Source organism: Aedes aegypti, chromosome 1, assembly GCF_002204515.2.
Source record: "Aedes aegypti strain LVP_AGWG chromosome 1, AaegL5.0 Primary Assembly, whole genome shotgun sequence".
Classification (NCBI taxonomy): domain Eukaryota; kingdom Metazoa; phylum Arthropoda; class Insecta; order Diptera; family Culicidae; genus Aedes; species Aedes aegypti.
In genome coordinates this window covers 269,815,277-269,837,360 of record NC_035107.1, presented here as the reverse complement: position 1 = coordinate 269,837,360, position 22,084 = coordinate 269,815,277, and the positions used below count along the sequence as shown (strand labels likewise).

Here is a 22,084-nt window from a genome sequence, read left to right as displayed (position 1 = left end):
GCTTGGTCTTGCTCAATAGCTGCGCGTTTACCGCTACGGCTATCTGGGCCCCCGATTTGAGTATTTATTTTGCGGTAAAAAAATGAAGTTGCTGGTAGAGGGGTTAATCACCAATTTTTTCTGTGAACTCTGTCAGCAAAACAATGAACTTGATGCATCGTTAATATTTTTTTGAACTTGATATAAAAGTGGCAACGGAATCTATGTAGAAGAAAAGTTCGCATCAAAATGTTTACATTGTTTGCTGTAATTATGGAACATAGCTATTTGGTAATACATCTGAATAAAAAAAGGATTGAAAAAATCAGAACTGATGCCGTCCTTAACATATCTCTAGAACGCCAAAATATCGTCTAGTCCGGTCTGTCTGAACACCGACCAAATATGAAATTATCAAATGTAAAATTGGAATGAATCGTAATTCCCAAACAGATTGCCTGTTCTACAATTTCAATTTCAGTGTTGTTTATTTTCAAAATTGGTTTAAGGATACTATTAGATCGAGAATTGCTTAGAAACATAGCACAAGTCTTATTTGCATTCAATAAAAAAATATTCCAGATTGACCACTCAGCAATGCTTGTAAGATCTTCGTTGATTTTTCTTGATATTATTGACAAAAAATCATCGCAACATCCAAAATACAATTGAACGTCATCTGCAAATATATGGATTTGGCAATATTTTAAAACATTTGGAAGGTGCATATATAAGATGCATATAGAAAAGACAATAGGTCCCAGATTTGAGCCTTGGGGTACACCGGAAGAAATAAAAAGATAACTAGAGAAAACCCCGTCGTTCAAAACAGTTTGGGTTCGTCCAACTAAATACGATTTTATGAGACTCATTGCGTGACTGGAAAATTAAAAGCTGGAAATTCATTATAAAAGCTTCCCCTATCGGACCTGTCAGGTATGTCAAAGGCTCTTCCAGACGTCACAGTGTCGTGACCAGAAGTGCTACCAGTTTCCACACAATAATTTTGCTCACATCCTTCAATATATGTTTGAAATCACAAGACAGAGAAAAATGACCCTTGGTTCTTTAGAAGGAAATTGTTTAAAAAATCAAGAAGAAAAATCTTTTTGTTGGAAACGGTGTTGCCGATTATACATCATTTTCCTTTTCATTTCATTATTTACCATTTCAAAACTTTAAATCAGGCCTGTTCGACCTATTTTACTCGCGGGCCAAATCGCAAAAATGATTTTGTGAGGCGGGCCATACTTTTAAATGCATTCGTATGAAATCTGATAAAATGCAGCAATTGAAGAAATTTTCTTGAAGCATTCGAAAAACAGAATATCCCGAATACATGGATTTTGCGAAATTTTCTTTTGAAATTATTAATTATCTTGCCAAGGATATTTTGAACAATCTACCGCACAGGATCCAATGTGAGATTATGTCCAAATTTTTTCAAAAGTATACACAGATTTCTGCCTGGAACCCCCCGAAATATTTCATAGGATATTTTGAGAATCTTGACCCGAAATGTGTGCAATTCCTTATCAAGCAGATGCGAAAATCTTGGTCAGATTATGGTGAGATTTCTGTTCAGGATCAAACAAGAATTGTGGCTAGGATTCCTTAAGAATCTCACCCAATATTCATTTCAAAAGTTTACCTTGGAATAATTGAGAATGCTGCGCAAGATTTCGAAGGAAACTTATTATTTTATGATGAATTCATCTGAGATCTTATTAAAATCTTACCTATGGGTTATTTAAATTTTAACTTGCCTTGGATTTTTTTGAAAATTATGCATTGAATTTGTTGGAAATCCTTGCTTAAAGTCTAGGGAATTCTATTAAGGATTCTGTGAGAAAGCTTATCTGGTTATCCGTGAAAGTCGATTTAGTAATAAGTAGTTCATTTTCTGTAACCTGCGAAAAACTTGAGAAAACCACTCACAGAAATTGGGTTGCTTCTTTTCTAGGAATTTGTGGGAATATTAAGGCTCATTCACAAATATCATAACATCAAAAGGGGTGGGCGGGTGTCTGCATAACGTTACGACTCCTACAAAGTTTGTAAAATATTGTTGAACTTGAGCTTGAGCTTGATTGGCCGCCCGTAGTTGCTACTCCAGTATCGCCAGATCAGCTGCATCTTCTATTTTTAGACAACAATGGCGCCAGTCACGTCAGGATGCAGACCAATGAGGGGAAGAACGAGGAATTGATGATGCATTAAACTGGTTCCCACGTTGACCGTATATACCACTGCATTTACGCCAGTTCATGCGGGAGTGTTTGAGTTGGGGGAAAGACATGGCAGAGAGGTTTGCTCTTTGGTGCAGACTGCCTATGTACATTATAACCTCAATTTACGAACTAGATCGGGGGTGCGTAAATTGAGTTGGTGCGTAAATTGAATCAGTGCGTAAAACGAGGGAGCTCAGTTCGTAAAACGAGGTTTTGCCGTTTGGAGTCTACTGGTACGAAATTAATTTATATTATTTAGAAAAAAATATGCTCTTTTAGCACCATTAACATATTATTAATACCTTGAATTCTTAATCAGGCTAGAATGTGTGCAAGTTAAGGTTTTCTAAGAACTCTTTGGAGTTTGGGCATATGGTTCTACATGAGTTAACGGAGATCAATTTATCATTTCTATGTAGAAGAATGTCTCACAATACTGGACCCTAGAAGATTGATATATTTAAAGAAAGCGTTTGTATTGTCAGATCCACGTTTTGGTAATTAAGTGAGTACAACAGGTTTTCTAGTTCATCCAAAAACTTCCTGGAATATATACCTGCAATGATCTGACATATTTAGCGATCCTTTGATGTTTTTTTTGATATGGCACAGGCCCTTATCTATTCACAGTAGTATAATAAATATTTTTATAATTTGTGCCGATGTCCAAGGTCCTTCAAGGACTCCAATGAATATAGGCCTTGGGATCTACGACCGTAATAAGAGATTAGTGGTTAGTTTTCAATTACTCCACAGGCCCCTAACCATTCATGTGAGTAAACGGTGTATTGTAATAATTTGTGCGGATGTCCAAAGTCCTCCAAGGACCCCATTGAATATAGGCCTTGGGATCTACGACCGTAATAAGAGATTAGAGGTTACTTTTCAATTACTCCAAAGGCCCCTAACCATTCATGTGAGTAAACGGTGTATTGTAATAATTTGTGCGGATGTCCTAAGTCCTCCAAGGACCCCTTGAACATAAGCCTTGGGATCTACGGCCGTAATAAAAGATTAGAGGTTACTTTTCAATTACTCCACAGGCCCCTAACCATTCATGTGAGTAAACGGTGTATTGTAATAATTTGAGCGGATGTCCTAGGTCCTCCAAGATCTATATCGAATATAGGTCTTAGGATCAACAAGCCTAACCAATTATCAAAAGATGCTTTTTTGATATGGCACAGGTCCTTATCTATATGTAGCAGTAAAATGAGTATTGTTATAATATGTACCGATATCCTAGGTCCTCCAAGGACTTCATTGAATATAGGCCTTTGAATCTACAAACGTGATCAATGGTCTATAAGTAGTATTTATATATGGCACAGTCTCTTAACCATTCATTTAAGTCAACAGAATATTTTATTGATTTATACGGATGTTTTTGGTGCTCCAAGGACTCTATCGAATAAAAGCCTTTGGATCTACGACCATAATAAGTGATTAGAAGATAGTTTTCAAATACTCCAAAGGCCCCTTACCATTCCTGTGGGTAGACGGTGCATTGTATGAATTTGTGCGGATGTCCTTGGTCCTATAACATCTCTATCGAATATGGGCATTAGGATATAAAAGCGTAACCAATTATCAATAGATAGTTCCTCAATATTGCCAAGGTTCTTACTGTCCATATTTGCAAACGAGGTGTTGTATTGATTTGTGTCGATGTTTTTGTACTTCCGAGGACCACGATATATGGGCCTGAGTATCTACAAACTTAAGTAGTTGTATATTGATGATACTTATTTATAGCATAAAATCTAAACTCTTAAGGCTAAGTAGCCCGTCATTCGTTTTGGTAGCTTTGTTGATTCAATTCCAAAATGGCGCCGGACATCGATTTTCGTCATCCCCTCGTCGTGCCCGTTCCGAAAATACCCATATTGTATGGGTTTCCAACGGTTTTCCCAAACCAGAGGTCGCCATCTTGGATTCCAAAATGGCGTCGGACACCGATTTTCGTTATCCCCTCATCGTGCCCATTCCGAAAATACCCATATTGTATGGGTTTCCAACGGTTTTCCCCAAACGGAGGTCAATCATTTTCCACAGAATTGACAAAACTCAATTTACGCACTGCGTAAAAAAAGTGACTTAAATTGAGTTTACTGCGTAAAAAAAAGTGACTTAAATTGAGGTAGCGTAAAAAAAGACTTCGTAAATTGAGGTTTTAGTGTATCAGGCGTAAGGAAAGGCATGCCATAATGATGATAGAGTGAAAGCGTAATGAAACGGTTTCTTGTCCGTCTCTGGTTCTAGCGTTTGCTAGTAACGGATAGGGTGTTAGTGTGGTAGATTGAGGAGAATGGAAGATAGAAGCAAGTGAAAGATACAACTACAAAGTACGAGGAAAGGGACGGCCCTGGGATTGAACCCATGATCTTCTGCATATGAAGCAGAAACGGTAGCCATTAGACCACCAACCCCGTCTTACAAAGTTTGTAAAATATTCATACAAAAAGTGTTGCAGGGTGACTGGGTCTCGGGTCTCAAAACATGGCAATTTTCGGCATTTTGAAATATGTGAATAAACCCTTAGCATATGATTCATGATATGATTCACTGAAATTATGCTAGAAAATTCTTGTTTTCCGATCCCTTGAAAAATATTTTGGTACTATAACTATTCTCTATAACGACTTTTCTCTATTACGACGGTCCGTTGCGATGTCGTTATAACAAGCTTCGACTGTACACCTCATGCATTTTATTTTTATGATCCTTGATTGAAATCGAACCAAAATTTAGATTTCTTTGACTTTTATGACGTCAAATTGGCTGAAGTCAAAAAAATTAAAAATGTTATTATATTTTAGGAATGCATTAATTCCTCAAAGTTTCGCACTATCTGAAAGCTTATGGTTCAACACTTTTATCGGGTATGTAGATGAAAAAAAAAAACTATTTGTAAGAAGTTTTCAGTACTATTCAGTATTATACTTTAGTGATTTTGATGATTTTGAACATGAAAAACAACTCTTGTCGCGTCATGTCGCCACCATTTCGAATATTGTACATCAAAATGCATCCTTAGAACCTACAAACACCGTTTAATTTTTTTTGCAGATATTTGCTGATTTTCAAGTTAGAGCTATTTGGATAATTCAGTTTTTACATATATTTTGATGATATTTTTCATACAAAGTTTATTTAAAGCATATTTATCCAGCATATTTATCCATATTTATACACCTTCTGGTCAAATACACATAATATTCATGTTTCCAGCAAAGTTTAATTGCATTTCTAATAAAAAAGTGAAGAAAAACGATTTTAAAAAGTTACGTTACCAAATTACAAATTTCATTGATTAAGGAAAATTTAGCATTTTCAGCTTAAAAACAGGCTTGGTAATACTCCTTAACATCACCAGAGTTCCGTACCATGCTATAGAGCAGCGCTCTGTCTTTGCCTCTTTATGAGAGATCGAAAAAGTGCCACAACGAAAAACGAGCGAGAAAGATGCGACACAAACCACTAGGGTAGGTGTACCAGTTATGGACATAGTGGTTCCCTATTTCGCCATACGTGATTACTTTAATGTTTTCAAATTTTGAAAACTTTAGTGTGTTGTAGTACTTAAATTTAAGATATATCTTGATGTTGAAACATCCAAAAAGATTTAAAATGTGAATGTTATTAAAAATTCACATATGGCCAAATAGGGAGCCACTATGGCCATAACTGGTACACTTTCCCTACACAGGAAAATTCCATCAAAAAGGAGTGCCATCACAACTCCACGAGGCCTGTTTTGTTAGGACGGGTCACTCAAGAGTTCTTTTGAAGTGTGAGTAAGGGTGAGCATAGAAGCATAGTACCAGAAAAAAAAATCATCGCATTTCGATGCACTCTCACATGAATCGTTTGAGGTTTTTTGGTGTTAATTTTGAGTTCATTTTTTACTCCTCGGAAACACTTCGAAATCGACTCACGTTTGCTTCACAGAGAAGTTTCTGTCAAGCTGGTTTTAAAACTCGATTTCTAAAGTTTGACTCAAAACATCTTGGGAATTTTCCAAGTAAATGAACATTTGATCAAAATTTTGTTGAATTCGGCGATTACACTTTTATAATTTTTTATGGTACTTGGTATAGAATAATCAAAATACAGTATGTTTATTTCTAAAGAACCTTCATTAGTATACAAAAGTAGCCAACATACTCATGACAACACTAGTTTAACATGGGAACTATGCAACAGAGTTCTCCTCAGCACATTCGGAAGGTATATCTAATTTGTTGATAATCTGATTGAATCATGAGAAAATTGAGAGAATTGCTGTAATAATCATGATCAGCAATACGTCATGAGAGCTTGTTCATGATCTTCTGTAGCTGTAGCTCTGATTAATTCGGGGGGATAACAGTGCATGATAAAACCCATATAAATAAGCTCCATACCAGGGGGACACCATCGCTATCGGATGTTCGGGGATGGTTCAGCATGCCAGTAAAATAAAAACCAGCAGGGGACGGACCTGATGTGGTGGTTGGAAAACACGCCTCTCACGCCGAGGACCTGGGATCAAATTCCATCCCCGAGGTAGTAACTTATGACTTTTAAAAGTTATCGTGACAACTTGCTTCGGAAGATAAGCAAAGCCGTTGGTCCCGAGATAAACTAACTCAGGGTTAAAAATCTAGTTAATAAAGATAAGAAAAAAAAAACTCCAACCCCCCACGGTAAAAAAGCGAGAGATGAGAGTTTTATCATCGCTCTCTCTTGCGAAACATTGCTGGTCATGAACCCTTACAGATGAGATGTTTTCCTTCGCTTGAATTGATCGTGCTTCGAAATCAAATGAAAACGAGTTCTGCAATGCCTGATCATTACAATATACATTATACTACTTGTTTATTCGCGATAACTTGAGAACGAGTAGAGAAAATAAGAAAATGTTATAACAAAACTGAAAGGAAATTTTGATAGAATCTTATTTTGTTATTGAATATGTTGAAAAGAAGAAACGTTTTTGATAGAATCTTATTTTGATATTGAATATGTTGAAAAGAAGAAACGTTTAATCAATTAGTCAACCAATCCTGTCTAGAAAAAATATAAAAAGACGAATGCTTTGTGTGTGTTTCAGTGCTGGGAATGGTAATAGTAGTAGGCTTGAATTTCGCGAAAATCACGTGGCTCTCTCACTACAGTAGTTTAAAATCGTGAATCTCATCAAGTAGCCTATATTGGGTACATGATTTTCTCTAAATCAGTAGTGTAATTGAAGGCTCTAAATGCGGGAAATGCAGCGGGAAATAGAACATTTTTCTACAGTAATTTTGGGTTGCCCTTAGCAACGGGTGTTTTGCAATTTTCAAGGCTTTTTGCCTACAGCAGCGATGGGCGTGAGTTTCACTGGCTTCGCTGACTGTGATTGGCTTTGTTTGACTACTGTAGAGTGAATTTCAGATTTTTTCCCAACCCTGGTGTGTTTTCTTTTGAGTTATAAAATTTCAAATTAGGAAAACCTTCTTATTTGATTGGCCTATTTCAAAACATATTGTAGCAATTCAGCTTTATTTTTAAGTGGTGTCTAGTTCACGACACTGAAGATGGCCTTGCAGTTGAGGACAAAATACGCATATCTGCCAAAAGAATTCAAACTCTAATGGAATTCAATTCTATAATACTTAATTCGGCTTTCATTTATTTAACATTTTGATAATAAATGTCGTAGAGGACAGTCTTAAATACATGTACAATGTTTGAATAAAGTCGAAAACCTCCAAACTTGAGTATTCTACTCAACAATACTATCAAGAAGATAAGTTATTATAATCCCACCTTATTTATGTTGCATTTCTACAACCAGTTCAGTTTGTCCAATAGTCCCATCAATCTTCTGGAGAAATCCCTGGATTCGGTTCCGAAAGATATTCTACCTCTCCAACAAAGGAAGTACGAAACAGCAGAAACATCAGCTCATATTTATATTACCATCACAATCTTTCATCATGCGAAATGGGCCAAGGGCCACCTTGAAAGGAAATCACCAACAATTCTTCCAGCCCCATCAGAAATCCCCGAAAAATCGACTTCCTTGTTGAAATTCAAACTCCGTCTGCCCGATGCTGACTGGTCCTGTTTCGATCTGGCAGGATGACAGGCGAGCAGGAACCCCAGAAAGGGGACCCCGATGACAACGTTCAATTGTTATTGCCGATACGTGCCAGGAATGTTACTGTTTCCGGAGCGGCTCCATCACAAACGGAAAAAGAACGACGACGATGATGATGATGGTGAAGGCAATGGTGATGACGATGACAATTCAAATCTTTTGCTGGCCTTAGAGTTGCAGATCATGGTCCGGGGGAAAAGTTTGATGTTTCCCCGGTGGGTAATAGTCGAATTGGCTGTATTTTAGAGGGGTAGGTGAAATCGTAAGCGACTGGACTTAGGTTTTCAAGGTTTGGGCCTATGGCTTCACATTTTGACCTATAGGAAACTTTTAAATTTATTGTGTATTTTCCATTGAATCGAACATAGACAGACGCAAATCTTCTTAATTTACATAATTTGGGAATTCGTTGAATGATGAATTCATATTTTAAAACGATCGTTTTGACTCAAACTAACCATAGTTTAGGTCTGAGTTTTAACCCTCTAATACCCAAATTTTTATTTTCGATCTAAATATCATTTAGAGTTATCTAAAATCGTTCTAAACACGTTTTGGACAATGATTTATTTTTATTCGCAAATTTATGAATTTTGGTTTTTGATTTTTGTAATTTTTATTTTTGAACGTCCCTATTTTTTTTCATTTTTTTTTTTTTGAAGCCTCTTCTAGTAACTTGTTTTTGGCAATAATGAAAATTCAAGTTTTTTACGGTACTTTTAAATATAATACATTTTAAACATTTTTCTGGAAATATTTTCATTTTCCGTGTAATTAACGGAAAAAACAGGTTTGAAATTATTCAAAAACACCAAGCTCTTCTTCTGTTATAGGGTAATAGTAGAAAACTATAAAAGGTACGATTTTTTATATAACACGTTAAATAAACCCCAGGCATTTGTAGGTTATATAAGAATACAATTTTTCAAACAATATTCAAAAATACTAAAAAATTTTAAAAGTCATAAAAAACTTTTCTCATATGCGTGTTATGAGTCAAGGTTTAAGCCAAAGATAAAATCATTTTGATTTCTGAGCTACGAAAACATACACAAAATTCCAAAGTGTACCCCGTCTAAAGGCGGGGTTGGGTATTAGAGGGTTAACTTTCAATGGTCAAAATAAAAGGCAAGTAGTGCCATAAAATTGTGTTGAAAAAAAAAGCAACATAAGAAAAATTGTGTAGCCTGAGATATTTATTGGAATATCATCAGAATAAGAATTACTAGTTTTATGAGAACTTGTTTAAAAGTTTCCAAAATTATTAAAAAAAAAACCCAAAAGTAACCATGATATGTTATCTACTGCTTACGTAGAAATAAATCAAACAAGAAGGAAAATTGTTTTTTTTTTATTTATCCAACTTTCCAACATTTCCCTTAGAATCATTCCACGGTAATGCGAAATACATTGATTGCACAACTGTCTCAATTTTCGATAAACCGTTCATCGATAATGATGAATGCCTGCGCTTATGGCAAGTCGAACCGTTCTTCAAGTGCCCATCTCGAGAAATGTCGTTATTGCTCCCGGCTTGGTTCCGCATAAACACCCTCTTCTCCACGTTCAGTTTTTCCCCCTGGAAATAAAAACGTCACAAACTACTCGAAGATAACGCCCCACAAAAATTTAACAGTGCTATAAATATTATTTATGTTTTTACTTTTATCCCCGAGACTGGGCTCCCTTAGCGGCCCAGTGGGTGGTTGAGGACCACTGGCGGCGGACTAAACTGCCTTTCAGCTCGGTGGGGGTCCAATCCTCCCTGGGTGCACCTCTCTGGATAGATAGATTGGGATGTAGAACGGAGATAAACTTTAATGATCGGAGTGTATCTTTCCTGATCGTAAAACGAAGCAAATCAACCGAAGCCCGTCCGTATGTGTGTGCGTGTGTGGGAAGCATTGGTGGGTCGGCAAAGCATCAGGATGATTCATGTGAGTCCATCGATTTCGCACGACGACATTGTAAATGTCTGCTCGATGTGGGAAGACTCCGAGCTGCGATAGCGACGACCACTGCCTCCTAGACAAGGCTGTAAAATTCAATCGATTGGCTCATTTCGATGGTAATTTTTTCGCACCCACTGATACGTACGTACAGTGTTGGGCAATTCATTTGCAATTTTATCCATTTTTCATACAAAATTTGCAGCTTTAGAGGGTTAGTTATGAGTTTTTCAACCGATTTGGTTGGAATTTTCGCATTTGTTCAGACATAACTTGAATTCCAGCTTGTAGTTTTGACCGATTTTACCCATCATGAGGTTCGAAAGCTAAAACGATTTGTCAAAAAGACAAATTTCCAAAATTGACAATACCTAAAAAAATAAGAAGTAGCATCATGTTATCTTCAGCACAGTTGCAGATTTATATTCGATACACATGTTTTCGCAAGACAATTTTTGTGTTGAGTTCTGTATAATTTCTGAAAAATCGTTCTTCTATGGAAAATCGAACAAGTTGCCATTGTTTTGTCCAACACTGTGCATACATTGTGTGGGCCGGAAGTTTCCTAGCCGGAAATATCGGCAAGATTCCAGTTTATCGGTAACGAGTGTGTCAATCCAGTGATGATGCGTACCTCGCATAATGTTGGACGATACTATGCGGGGAATAGTTAGATGTAATATTCAATTCAATGTTGTCACCTCTTGAAATAATATCGGATAGACAAACAGGGTTTACTTTTAGATACCTTTGAATTCTAGTGATATTTCCAGAGATTTCTTTTGAAATATTCTCAGGTACGCTTTCAAGAATACTACCAGCGATTTCTCAAGAGATGCTTAAATGAATTTCTTCCAAATTAAATCCAGAAAATCCTAGAGCACTCCAACGCTATTACCTACAGTAATTTTCAAAGAGATAACTCTGAAGAAATCCGATTATTCCAGGATTTCCTCCAGATGTTTTTTAACTGGCTCTTATAGCGATTTTTCCGGTTGTTACTTAAAGGAAATTTTCCACAGCTTCTGCAGGAGTTCTTCCAGAAAGGTTTATTCCTTAGTGTTTGACAAAAAAAAAACCGTTACAACATTTTTCAAAACCCTACAATAATTTATTCTAGGGATTTACAAAAGGATTACTTAATAAATTATTCCACGATTTCTCTTAGTAATTGTTCCAGAAATCCGTCAGGCATTATTCGATTAAATCTATTATTGACCTTTTCAAGAATTCGTACATAAATTCAACCTTGGTTGAAATATTAGGTTTCTTAAAAAAATTCTCTCGACATTCTCCAGAATTTCATCAAAATATTAATGCAGCGGTTCAAATATTTCTCGAAACAAAAAATCAAATAATTTTTCAAATTTTTTCAGTATTCTATCTGGATTACTTCTAGGAAAAACTTCAAAAAGTCTTGTAGGACATTGTTCAGAGATAAGAATGTTTTTTCAGTTATCGTAGCAATTTATTAAAGAATGCCTCAAACAATTTTCATAATGAATTTAGAAGTTTTTTCAGAGATCGTTGCAGGAGGCATACTTAGAACTCACACAAGTTTCAACGGAGATTACTTCAGGATTTACTTTGAAATAATAAGCGGATTTTTTTTTTCAAAATCTTCTTCAAAAAAATTGAAAAAATTCCTTGACATTTCCCTGGAGACATCTTTTGATGAATAGTTGGATAAATTCTTTGAAGACTTCCTTGCAAAATTTGGAATTTTGATTTCACAGCGTAACAAAAATGACACTTTTGCGTGTCTTAAGGATCAAATCAAGTGTCGGAGGTAGGTTTAAGGTTGCTGAATTCGTCTTGGATAAAATTTGGTTGAAATTGCGCGATTAAGTTTAGATTAAATCGATTTTTTCGACATGTTTGCTGTCTCCACACAAAATTCTTCGTTTCTCTTCTATGGGAAAATACAATACTTTTTCAAACCATCAAAAATAACTTTTCCGCATCGAAAGTATTATGAACTTTGCCGATAAGTATTGTTATATACATAAAGTTTGAATTCTGTGGCAAACTAGGCGAATAAATTGCCTTACAAGCTGGCAAACTTGCATGCAAGTTGGCTGAAATAACCAATTTTTGAATTTTCAACAGCCAATATCTCAAAAACTAGACGTGCTAATATATTTTTGAAAACGGCAATGAATTCAGCAACCCTTAAATGAGTGAATAGCTGTTTTTTTGGTGCTTGAGACAAAAACGTGTTCCGCAGTCTTTCCTAAACAGAAATGTTTCCGATTGTCATAGGAAAATCAATGAAAGAATCAATGGATAAATTACCGGAGAACTAGGAACTTCCTTAAAAATCGAAGCAATCTTTAGAGGGAAAAAAATCAATCTTAGGAGGGATCAAAAAGATCCTTGGAAAAAAACATTCTTCCAATATTTCGTTTTAGTTACCTTATTGAATTCTATAATAAGGTAACTAAAACGAAATATTGGAAGAATTACTTCAAATGTTCGTGAAAAATCACAAATCAAACTCCAGAAGGGATCTTCGGAGTTTTATGTGGAAGAAATCTACAGCAAAATAAGCAGTTATATTTAACGTAATGTTACGAGGAATTCAAAAAAAGTGTAAGGAACATTCTCAAAGAAATGTCTGTTCAAATGAAGGATCGTGATTCCTGTTTGCCTTCTTCTTGTTTATCGTTTTTTTTTTCAGGTTACGGTTCTTTAAATTTATCATTTTCAGGAATGGTCAGTCACTACCAGGTTTGATTACTCAAAGATATCATCAATGAAAATATTCAAAATGTCAAGAAATCTGAATCTCATTTTGAAGGAAAGAAGTTTTTTCTTTACTTCGAATGGAGTGTTTTCTCAATATCTTACATTGATGGTTAAAAGCACTTTCATATTCTTGGTTCTCATGGAAATTAAAACCAAATCACCCCTTTTTCACACATTTTGATCAAACAGATGTTTTTTTTTTATTGAAGTGTAAATACTTTGAAATTTATTGTTAATAAAATTACCGGTCATTTTTGAATTTTGGAGATTTTCTTCAATCTAGAAATATTTTTTGAAGCATGGAAAAACCTGGAAATAGCAGAGCATTTCGTTTCTGTATATGAAAAGCCACTGGAAAAAAAAGCTTTTCAAGACTGTGGAAGCTTTTCAAGCCTCTGTAAAAGAAGCTTTTCCAGCCTCTGAAAAAAAAAGCTTTTTCAGCCTCTGAAAAAAAACCTTTTCCAGCCTCTGGAAAAGAAGCTTTTCCAGCCTCTGGAAAAGAAGCTTTTCCAGCCTCTGGAAAAGAAGCTTTTCCAGCCTCTGGAAAAGAAGCTTTTCCAGCCTCTGGAAAAGAAGCTTTTCCAGCCTCTGGAAAAGAAGCTTTTCCAGCCTCTGGAAAAGAAGCTTTTCCAGCCTCTGAAAAAAAATGCTTTTCCAGCCTCTCGAAAAGAAGCTTTTCCAGCCTCTGGAAAAGAAGCTTTTCCAGCCTCTGGAAAAGAAGCTTTTCCAGCCTCTGGAAAAGAAGCTTTTCCAGCCTCTGGAAAAGAAGCTTTTCCAGCCTCTGGAAAAGAAGCTTTTCCAGCCTCTGGAAAAAAAGCTTTTCCAGCCTCTGAAAAAGAAGCTTTTCCAGCCTCTGAAAAAGAAGCTTTTCCAGCCTCTGGAAAAGAAGCTTTTCCAGCCCCTGGAAAAGAAGCTTTTCCAGCCCCTGGAAAAGAAGCTTTTCCAGCCCCTGGAAAAGAAGCTTTTCCAGCCCCTGGAAAAGAAGCTTTTCCAGCCCCTGGAAAAGAAGCTTTTCCAGCCCCTGGAAAAGAAGCTTTTCCAGCCCCTGGAAAAGAAGCTTTTCCAGCCCCTGGAAAAGAAGCTTTTCCAGCCCCTGGAAAAGAAGCTTTTCCAGCCCCTGGAAAAGAAGCTTTTCCAGCCCCTGGAAAAGAAGCTTTTCCAGCCCCTGGAAATGAAGCTTTTCCAGCCCCTGGAAATGAAGCTTTTCCAGCCTCTGGAAAAGAAGCTTTTCCAGCCCCTGGAAAAGAAGCTTTTCCAACCCCTGGAAAAGAAGCTTTTCCAGCCTCTGGAAAAGAAGCTTTTCCAGCCTCTGGAAAAGAAGCTTTTCCAGCCTCTGGAAAAGAAGCTTTTCCAGCCTCTGGAAAAGAAGCTTTTCCAGCCTCTGGAAAAGAAGCTTTTCCAGCCTCTGGAAAAGAAGCTTTTCCAGCCTCTGGGAAAAAAGCTATTTTTCAGAAGCTGGAAAAGTGCTTTTCCAAAAGCTTTAAAAATCCTTTTCCAAAAGATGTAGAAGCTCTTCTCGAGAAGTTTGAAAAGCTCCTTTTTCAGAAGCTGGGAAAGCTTTTTTCCAGAAGCTGTAAAAGATTTTTTTCTAAAAGCTGGAAATACTCCGTTTTCAGTAGCTGGAAAAGCTCCTTTTTCAGAAGCTGCACAAGCTCCATTTCAAAAAGCTAGAAAGCTCCTCTACAAAAACTAGAAAGCTTGTTTTCCGAAAGCTGGAAAGCTATTTGTTCAGATGCTAAAAATTTCCTCTTCCATAAGCTGGAAAAGCTCCTTTTCCAGAAGCTGGAAAAGCTCATTTTCCAGTGGCTGGAAAAGCTCCTTTTCCAGTGGCTGGAAAAGCTCTTTTTCCAGTGGCTGGAAGAGCTCCTTTTCCAGTGGCTGATAAAACTCCTTTTCCAGTAGCTGGAAAAGCTCCTTTTTCAGTGGCTGGAAATGCTCCTTTTCCAGTGGCTGAAGAGCTCCTCTTCCAGTGACTGGAAAAGCATCTTTCCAGAAGCTGGAAAATGTCTTTATCAGGAGCCGGAGAAGCTCCTTTTCTAGAAGCTGGAAGAGCTCCTTTTCCACAAGTTTAATAACCTTCTTCTCTTACAGAACCTTTTTTATCAAGAGGCTGGAGCAGTTTCTTTTCCAGAGGCTGAGAGGCTAGAAAAGCTTCTCTTCGAGAGGCTGGAAAAGATTATTTTCCAGAGGCTGGGAAAGCTTCTTTTCCAGAGGCTGGGAGAGCTTCTTTTCCAGAGGCTGGAAAAGCTTCTCTTCCAGAGGCTGGATAAGCTTCTTTTCCAGAAGTTGCAAAAACTCTTTTCAAGATGCCTGACATTCTTTTCCAGGGGCTGGACAGCTTTTCCAGGGGTTGGAAAAGCTCCTTTTCCAGAGGCAGGAAAAACTTCTTTTCCAGAGGTTGGAAAAGCTTCTATTCCAGAAGCTTAAAAAGCTCCTTTTCCAGAGGCTGAAAATGCTCCTTTTCCAGAGACTGAAAAAGCTCCTTTTCCAGAACCAAGAAAAGCTTCTTTTCCAGAGGCTGGAAAAGGCTCGTTTTCCAGAGGTTAGAAAAGCTCCTTTTCCAAAGGCTGGAAAATCTCCTTTTTCAGAGGCTGGAAAAGCTTCTCTTCCAGAAGCTGGAAAAGCTCCTTTTCCAGAAGCAAGAAAAGCTCCTTTTCCAGAGGCTGGAAAAGCCCTTTTTTCAGAAGCTGCGGAAGCTCCTTTTTCAGAGGCTGGAATAGCTCCTTTTCCAGAAGCTGGAAAAGTTTCTCTTCCAGAGGCTGAAAAATCTCCTTTTCAAGAGGCTGGAAAAGTTCCTTTTCCCGGGGGTATCAAAAGCTCATTTTCCAGAGGCTAGGAATGCTCGGTTTCCAGAAACTGAAAAATCTTTTTTCCAGATCCTGGAAAAGCTTCTTTTTCAGAGGCTGGAAAAGCTTTTAATCAAGTGGCTGGAATAGCTTCTTCTCTAGAGACAGGAAAAGCGTTAATCCAGAGGCTGGAAAAATTCCTTATATTGTGGTTGGGAGAGCTCAGTTTCCAGAGGCTAAAAAGTTTTTTTTTCCAGAACCTTCCAGCTTCTTTTTCAGAGGCTATGAAAAAACTATTTTACAGAGAGCGGAATGCTTTTTGTCCAGAGGCTGAAAACCCTTGTGTTTAATGGCTGAAGAAGCTTTTTTTAGAGGCTTGAAAAGCTTCTTTTCTAGAGGCTGGAAAAGCATTTTCACAGAGGTGAGAAAAGCTTTTTTTTCAGAGGCTGGAAAAGCTCTTTTTCCAGAGGCTGGAAAAACTTCTTATCCAAAGACTTTCCAGTCTCAAGTCCAGCTTATTTTCTAGGGGCTGGAAAATCTCCTTTTCTAGTTCCACCTCTATATTTCAGAAGCTGGAGAAGTTAATTCACCAGAAGTTTGATAAGCTCTTTTTCTAGAAGCTGGAAAAGCGCCTTTTCCAGAAGCTTGAAAATCAACTTTTCCAGAAGCTGAAATAGCTCCTTCTCCATACGCTGGAAAAGCTCCTTATCTAGACGCTGGAAAACCTCCATTTCCAGAAGCTGGAAAGCTCCATCTCCAGAAGAAGAGAGCTCCTTTTCAGAGGCTGCAAAAGCTCCATTTCCAAAAGCTGGAAAGCTCCTTTTCAAAAGGCTGGAAAGCCCCTTCAACAGAAGCCAGAAAGCTTGTTTTCCAAAAGCTGGGAAGTTCTCTATTCACAAGCTTAAAAGCTCCTTTCCAAAAGCTGAAAAAGCTCCTTTTTCAAAAGCTGGAAAGCTTGTTTTCCTGAAGGTGGAAAGTTTACATTCCCAAAGCTGGTAAGCTCGTTTCCCAGAAGCTAAAAAGCTCCTTTCCTGAAGTTATAAATAAATTTCCAGAAGCTGGAATGCTCGTTTTCCATGAGCTAGAAAGCTCTTTCTCCAGAAGCTAGAGAGCTCCTTTTCCAGATGCTGTAAAAGCTCCTTTTCCATAAGCTGGAAAGCTTTTTTTCCAATGGCTGGAATGCTCCTTTTGCAATGGCTAGAAAGCTTGTTTTTCAGAAGCTGGAAAGCTTATTGTCCAGAAGCTGGAAAGCTCTTTTTCCAGAAGCTGGAAATACTATTGAACCAGAAGTTGAAAAAGCTCTTTTTCCAGAAGCAGGAAAATCTTAAAAGCTTCTTCTTCTTCTAGAAGCTGGAAAAGCTTCTTTTCCAGAAGCAGGAAAAGTTCCTTTTCCTTAAGCTGAAAAAACTTATTTTCCAGAAGCTTCAAAAGCTCCTATTTCAGAAGCAAAAGCTCCTTTTCCAAAATTATTTCATTCAGATGCTCTAGAAGGTTTAGCTTTAAAGAAAAGCTGGAAGCAGTTGAAAAACCGTCCATGTAAATTGTGTAAATTTCGTAAACTTTATAAATTTTGATAACTTTATAAATTTGTTTTAATTTTTATATTGACCACTCTTCCAACGAGTAGCCTTTCACGCTACATGTAGAACAAACGTACTCCACCTTCTCCAACTTCACACGTTAAACAAGAGTCATATTTGCACGTTCAGAAATGTTTATCATTATTGTTATGGCACCTGTTTGATTAGCACTCTCCGCTGGACTGCTTATTGTTTCAGCTTCTTTGTTTTCCACTCACCGGTTTCTTTTTTTCACCTGATACCAACAACCCTTTGTACTCCACCGGATGCTGAAAGTCGAGTTGCCTCAATTAAATAGACGCTCAACAATGGCATTTAATGTTAAAAAACCAGGATCCCTTGGAGATGTGGGGGTGTGCCATTTGCGTAAAATTGTTACAAAGATAATCACATCATCGGGCTTCTTACTTACTGATGGCGAACGGTTCTGTGACGACGAAGCAGAATCTGATCCAAGGTTCCATGACAGAGGGTAGTTTGTTTTATTGAAATGATTATGACTTGGCTTTGTTTTTCGGGTTTGTCACAGTTGTAGGCAGTTTCGGAAGGGTTGAACGATTGTTTAATTTCCAAAAGGAAGACTTCACTCTTACTATAGATTTTATAGGATTGAGGGCAACCTCCGAATATATGTTTGTCAATAAGGATATAATTGAGAATGGTTTCGAATCACAAGCAATTGGCATAAAAAGGTATGACTTTTGAAAAAGATTTCCAAAAGTTATCTATCCTGTTTGAATCCTTTCACATAATAAAGATGTAGATATCTGGAAATGATTCTTACCGTGTAGTTGAGCTAACGATTGCAGGGTGTTTGTGTTGCAGTTGAGGAATCCTGAAACAAGAAAATAGATACCATTTTAGGGATTTATTTAAACATGTGCGAAAAATTGCAGATTACGTTAATATGTGTCATAGCAACCGAAATAGCCATGGAACGGCATGGAAAAGCATTTCAGTGTGAATCCAGTAGCAACAATTGGTAATTGAATTATTTTAATAGCTGTACAATGTCAGAATTGATTACTCTTCATGGAATGCTCCATAATGAGAATACTTCTCGAAGTCAATTATTAACTATTTAACAGTCTCATCCCTTTATCGCCCATCCTTCCACCCACAAGCTAACCGAAACAATTTCAATTTCCAGATTGTCTCCTCCAAATGGGAATAGTTTAGTACGGCCATATCGCTCTAATCTAATTTACGACTGCACCGGAAACGACGACTTCCGTTCACTCCATATAATAGTCTCCAGACCAACATCCTTACAGAACCCCGGGTCAAGCCGAGATGTCCGTCAGAGACCCATTAACATCGGTCCCCCCTAACTATCGCACGTGTGGTGTGTGCTTCGTGCAAGCTCCCAGACCCAATGACCAAATTGCACTTTAATGGGAAAACTTAATCCTTAATGAAATGCCACCCATCATTGTCAGCACCGGTTCGGGGCTACAGTTTGTCGTAAAATTGCCAATTGTCGTTTCGGTTCTTGGGAAGGTTGCTACTCAGAAAGTGGGAAGGTTCATTTTTGTCATCCTTGGATAGACGGAACGCAATATCAATTAACGAAGATAAGACTTTCAGAAAAGGACTGCACTGAAGGATGAAATCAGTGTCGTTTCTAGTTTTCACTTCCTAAGATGTAATAAAAGCTTGGTTGTCAAAACAGGTTTTAAAGCAGAATTCATGTAAAGGATGCTATTCAAATACCAAGAAGATTTCAGACATAATAGTGCAGCGGTTTTCGACTGAATCCTGCATAAGATCGCGAGAAAATCTTGAGCAGAAATCTGTTCGAAACCTAAGCAGGTGTCTGTCGGAAACATGAACTGTGGAAATATACAGCAGGATTCTGATGTAATCCAGAGCAAGATTTTGTCAGAATCCTGCATAGGATTCTGTCGAAATTCTGCATAGGATTCTGTCGAAAACCTGAGTAGGATTTTGTCGAAAACCTGAGTAGGAATCTGTCGAAATTTTAAGCAAGATTCTGTCTAAATCTTGAGCAGGATTCAGCCGGAATCCCGATCAGGATTCTGTCGGCATCAAGAGATTCTGTCAGAACCTTGAGTAGAATTTTGTAAAAATCTTGAGAGGAATTCTGTCAGATTCCTGAAAAGAGTTCTGTCGGAATCCTGGGTAGGATATCGTCGGAATCCAAAGCAGGATTCTGATGATATATTGAGAAGGATTCTGTCGGAATATTTACCAAGATACTGTCGGAATCCTTAGCAGAATTTTATTGGAATGCTGAGCATAGTTCTGTCAGAACCCAGAGCAGGATTATAACGGGATCCTGAGCTAACTTCTGTCTAAATCCAGACCAGCATTCTGACCGAATACTAAGAAGGATTCTGTCGAAATTCTGAGAAGGATTGAGTCGACATCATGAGCAGGATTGAGTCAAAATCCTTAGTGTCAAAAGCAGGATTCTTTTGAAATTCTGAGCATGACTCTTAAATAATCCTGATCAGAATTACTCTAAATCCTGGAAAGGAAAATTCTGGAATCCATAGAGAGATTTCGTCGAAATCTTGTGCAGGATATTGTCGAATCTTGACCCGGATTCTTACGGAATTCTGAGCAAGATTAAGTCAGAATCTGAGCAGGATTCTTTCAGAGTTCTTGGCAGGATTTTATCAGAATCCTGAGCTGGATTCTGTCAGATTCCTTAGCAGGAATCTATCGAATCTGAGCAGGAATTTATTCAAATCTTTAGCAGGATTTTGTCGGAATCATGAGCAGGATACTATTCGAAATCACTAGCAGGATTCTGTTCCGAATCCTGAGAAGGGTTCTGTCGAAAACCTGAGCAGGAGTGGAATCCTGTGCAGAATTCAATCGGAATCCTGCGCAACATTCTGTTAGAATCCTGAGAAGGATTCTGTCAGAATCTGAGCAGGATTCTATTTGAATCCTTAGCAGGATTCTGATGAAATCATGAGCAAGATTCTGCTGCAAATCCGAGCAGGATTCTGTCAAAATCTTGAGAAGGAAATGTCGGAATTTGAGCAGGATTCTGTTGAAAATTCCGTTGAAATATTGAGCAGAATTCATAGCAAGATTCTGTCGGAATCCTTACCACAATTATGTCAGAGCATTGACCAGGATTCTGTCAGAATTCTGACCAGGATTCTGTCAGAATTCTAACCAGGATTCTGTCGTAGAACTGACCAGGATTCTGTCGGAATCCTAAGCAGGATTCTGTCGGAATCCTAAGCAGGATTCTGTCGGAATCCTTAGCAGAATTCTGTCGGAATTCTGAGCAGGATTCTGTCAAAATCTTGAGCAGGATCCTGTCAAAATCCTTAGCAGGATTCTGTCGGAATTCTGATCTGGATTCCACCAGAGCCCTGACTGTCGTAATCCTGACAAAGAATCTGTCATAATCCTGATCCTGTTTTGTCGGAATCCTGAGCAGAATTTTGTCGGAGTTTAAACCAAGATTCTGTCGGAAACCTGACCAGGAATCTGTCGGAATCTTGTCCAAGAATCTGTCAGAATTCCGACAGAATCCTCATTCGGCTACAGGCTCAGGATTCCAATCGAATCCTGCTCAGGACTCCGACAGAATCCTGCTAAGGATTCCGACAAAGTCTTGGTCAGAATTTCGTCAGAATCTTGGTTAAAACTATGACATAATCCTGATTTGGATTCTGTCGGAACCCTTACCAGCATTCTGTCAAAATCCTGGCCAGAAATATGTCGTAATCCTGACCAGGAATCTGTTGTTATCTTGACCAGGAATCTGTCGTAATCCTGAACAAGATGTCGGAATCCTGAGCAGGATTCTGTCGGAATCCAGATCAAGATTTTGTTGAAACTCGGACCAGGATTCTGCCTGAATCTGGACTAGGATTCTGTCGGAATCGTGAGCAGGATTCTGTCAGAGTTTTGACCAGGATTTTGTCGGAATCCTGATCAGGAATCTGTCGGAATCCTGACCAGGAAACTTTCGAAATCCTGATTAGGAACCTGTCGGAATTCAATCCGGGATTCAGTCGGAATCCTGAGCAGGTTTCAGTCGGAATTCGAAGCAGGATTCTATCGTTATCTCGAGCAGGTTTCTTTCGAAATCCTGAGCAGGATTCTATGGGTAGCCTTAGCATTACTTTGTTGGAATCTTTAGTACGGTTTTGTCGGGATCTTGAGCAGGATTTGACGGAATTCAAACCAGGATTTTGTTGGAATCCTGAGCAAATTTCTGTCGGAATTTTGAGCAAGATTCTGTCGAAATTCTTAGTAGGATTCTGTCGGAATTCTCAGCAGGATTCAGTGGAAATCTTGAGCAATATTCAGAAGGAATCCTGAGCAGGATTCTGTGGGAATCCTGAGCATGATTCTGTCGGAATCCTCAGCAAGATTCAGTCAGACATCTGAGCAGGATTTAGTAGGAATCCTGAACAGGATTCTGATGGAATCCTGAGCAGGATAATGTTTTCACCAAGATTATGTAGGAATCCTGACCAGGAAACTGTCGGAATTCTGACCAGGATTCTGTCGGAATGCTGAGCAGGATGTTGTCGGAATTTTTAGCAGGTTTCTGTTGGAATTCTGAGCAGGATTCTGTGGGAATCCTGGGCAGAATTCTGTTAGTATCATGAGTAAGATTCTGTCGGAATCTTGAGCAGAATTCTGTCGAAATCCTGACTAGGATTTTGGACGGAATCCTAAGCAACAA

General features: G+C 38.0%; 1 protein-coding gene across 2 annotated transcripts in view; it reads right to left on the bottom strand.

Moving 5' to 3' along the window:
- Positions 1-22,084, bottom strand: part of LOC5575787 (cytoplasmic polyadenylation element-binding protein 2) — a 1,148,023-nt gene that overhangs the window by 524,850 nt on the left and 601,089 nt on the right. For both annotated transcript variants that reach the window (XM_021837782.1, XM_021837781.1), the window contains one exon: positions 18,185-18,235. In XM_021837782.1, the coding sequence (XP_021693474.1) occupies positions 18,185-18,235 (51 nt within the window). The remainder of the gene's footprint in view (positions 1-18,184; positions 18,236-22,084) is intronic.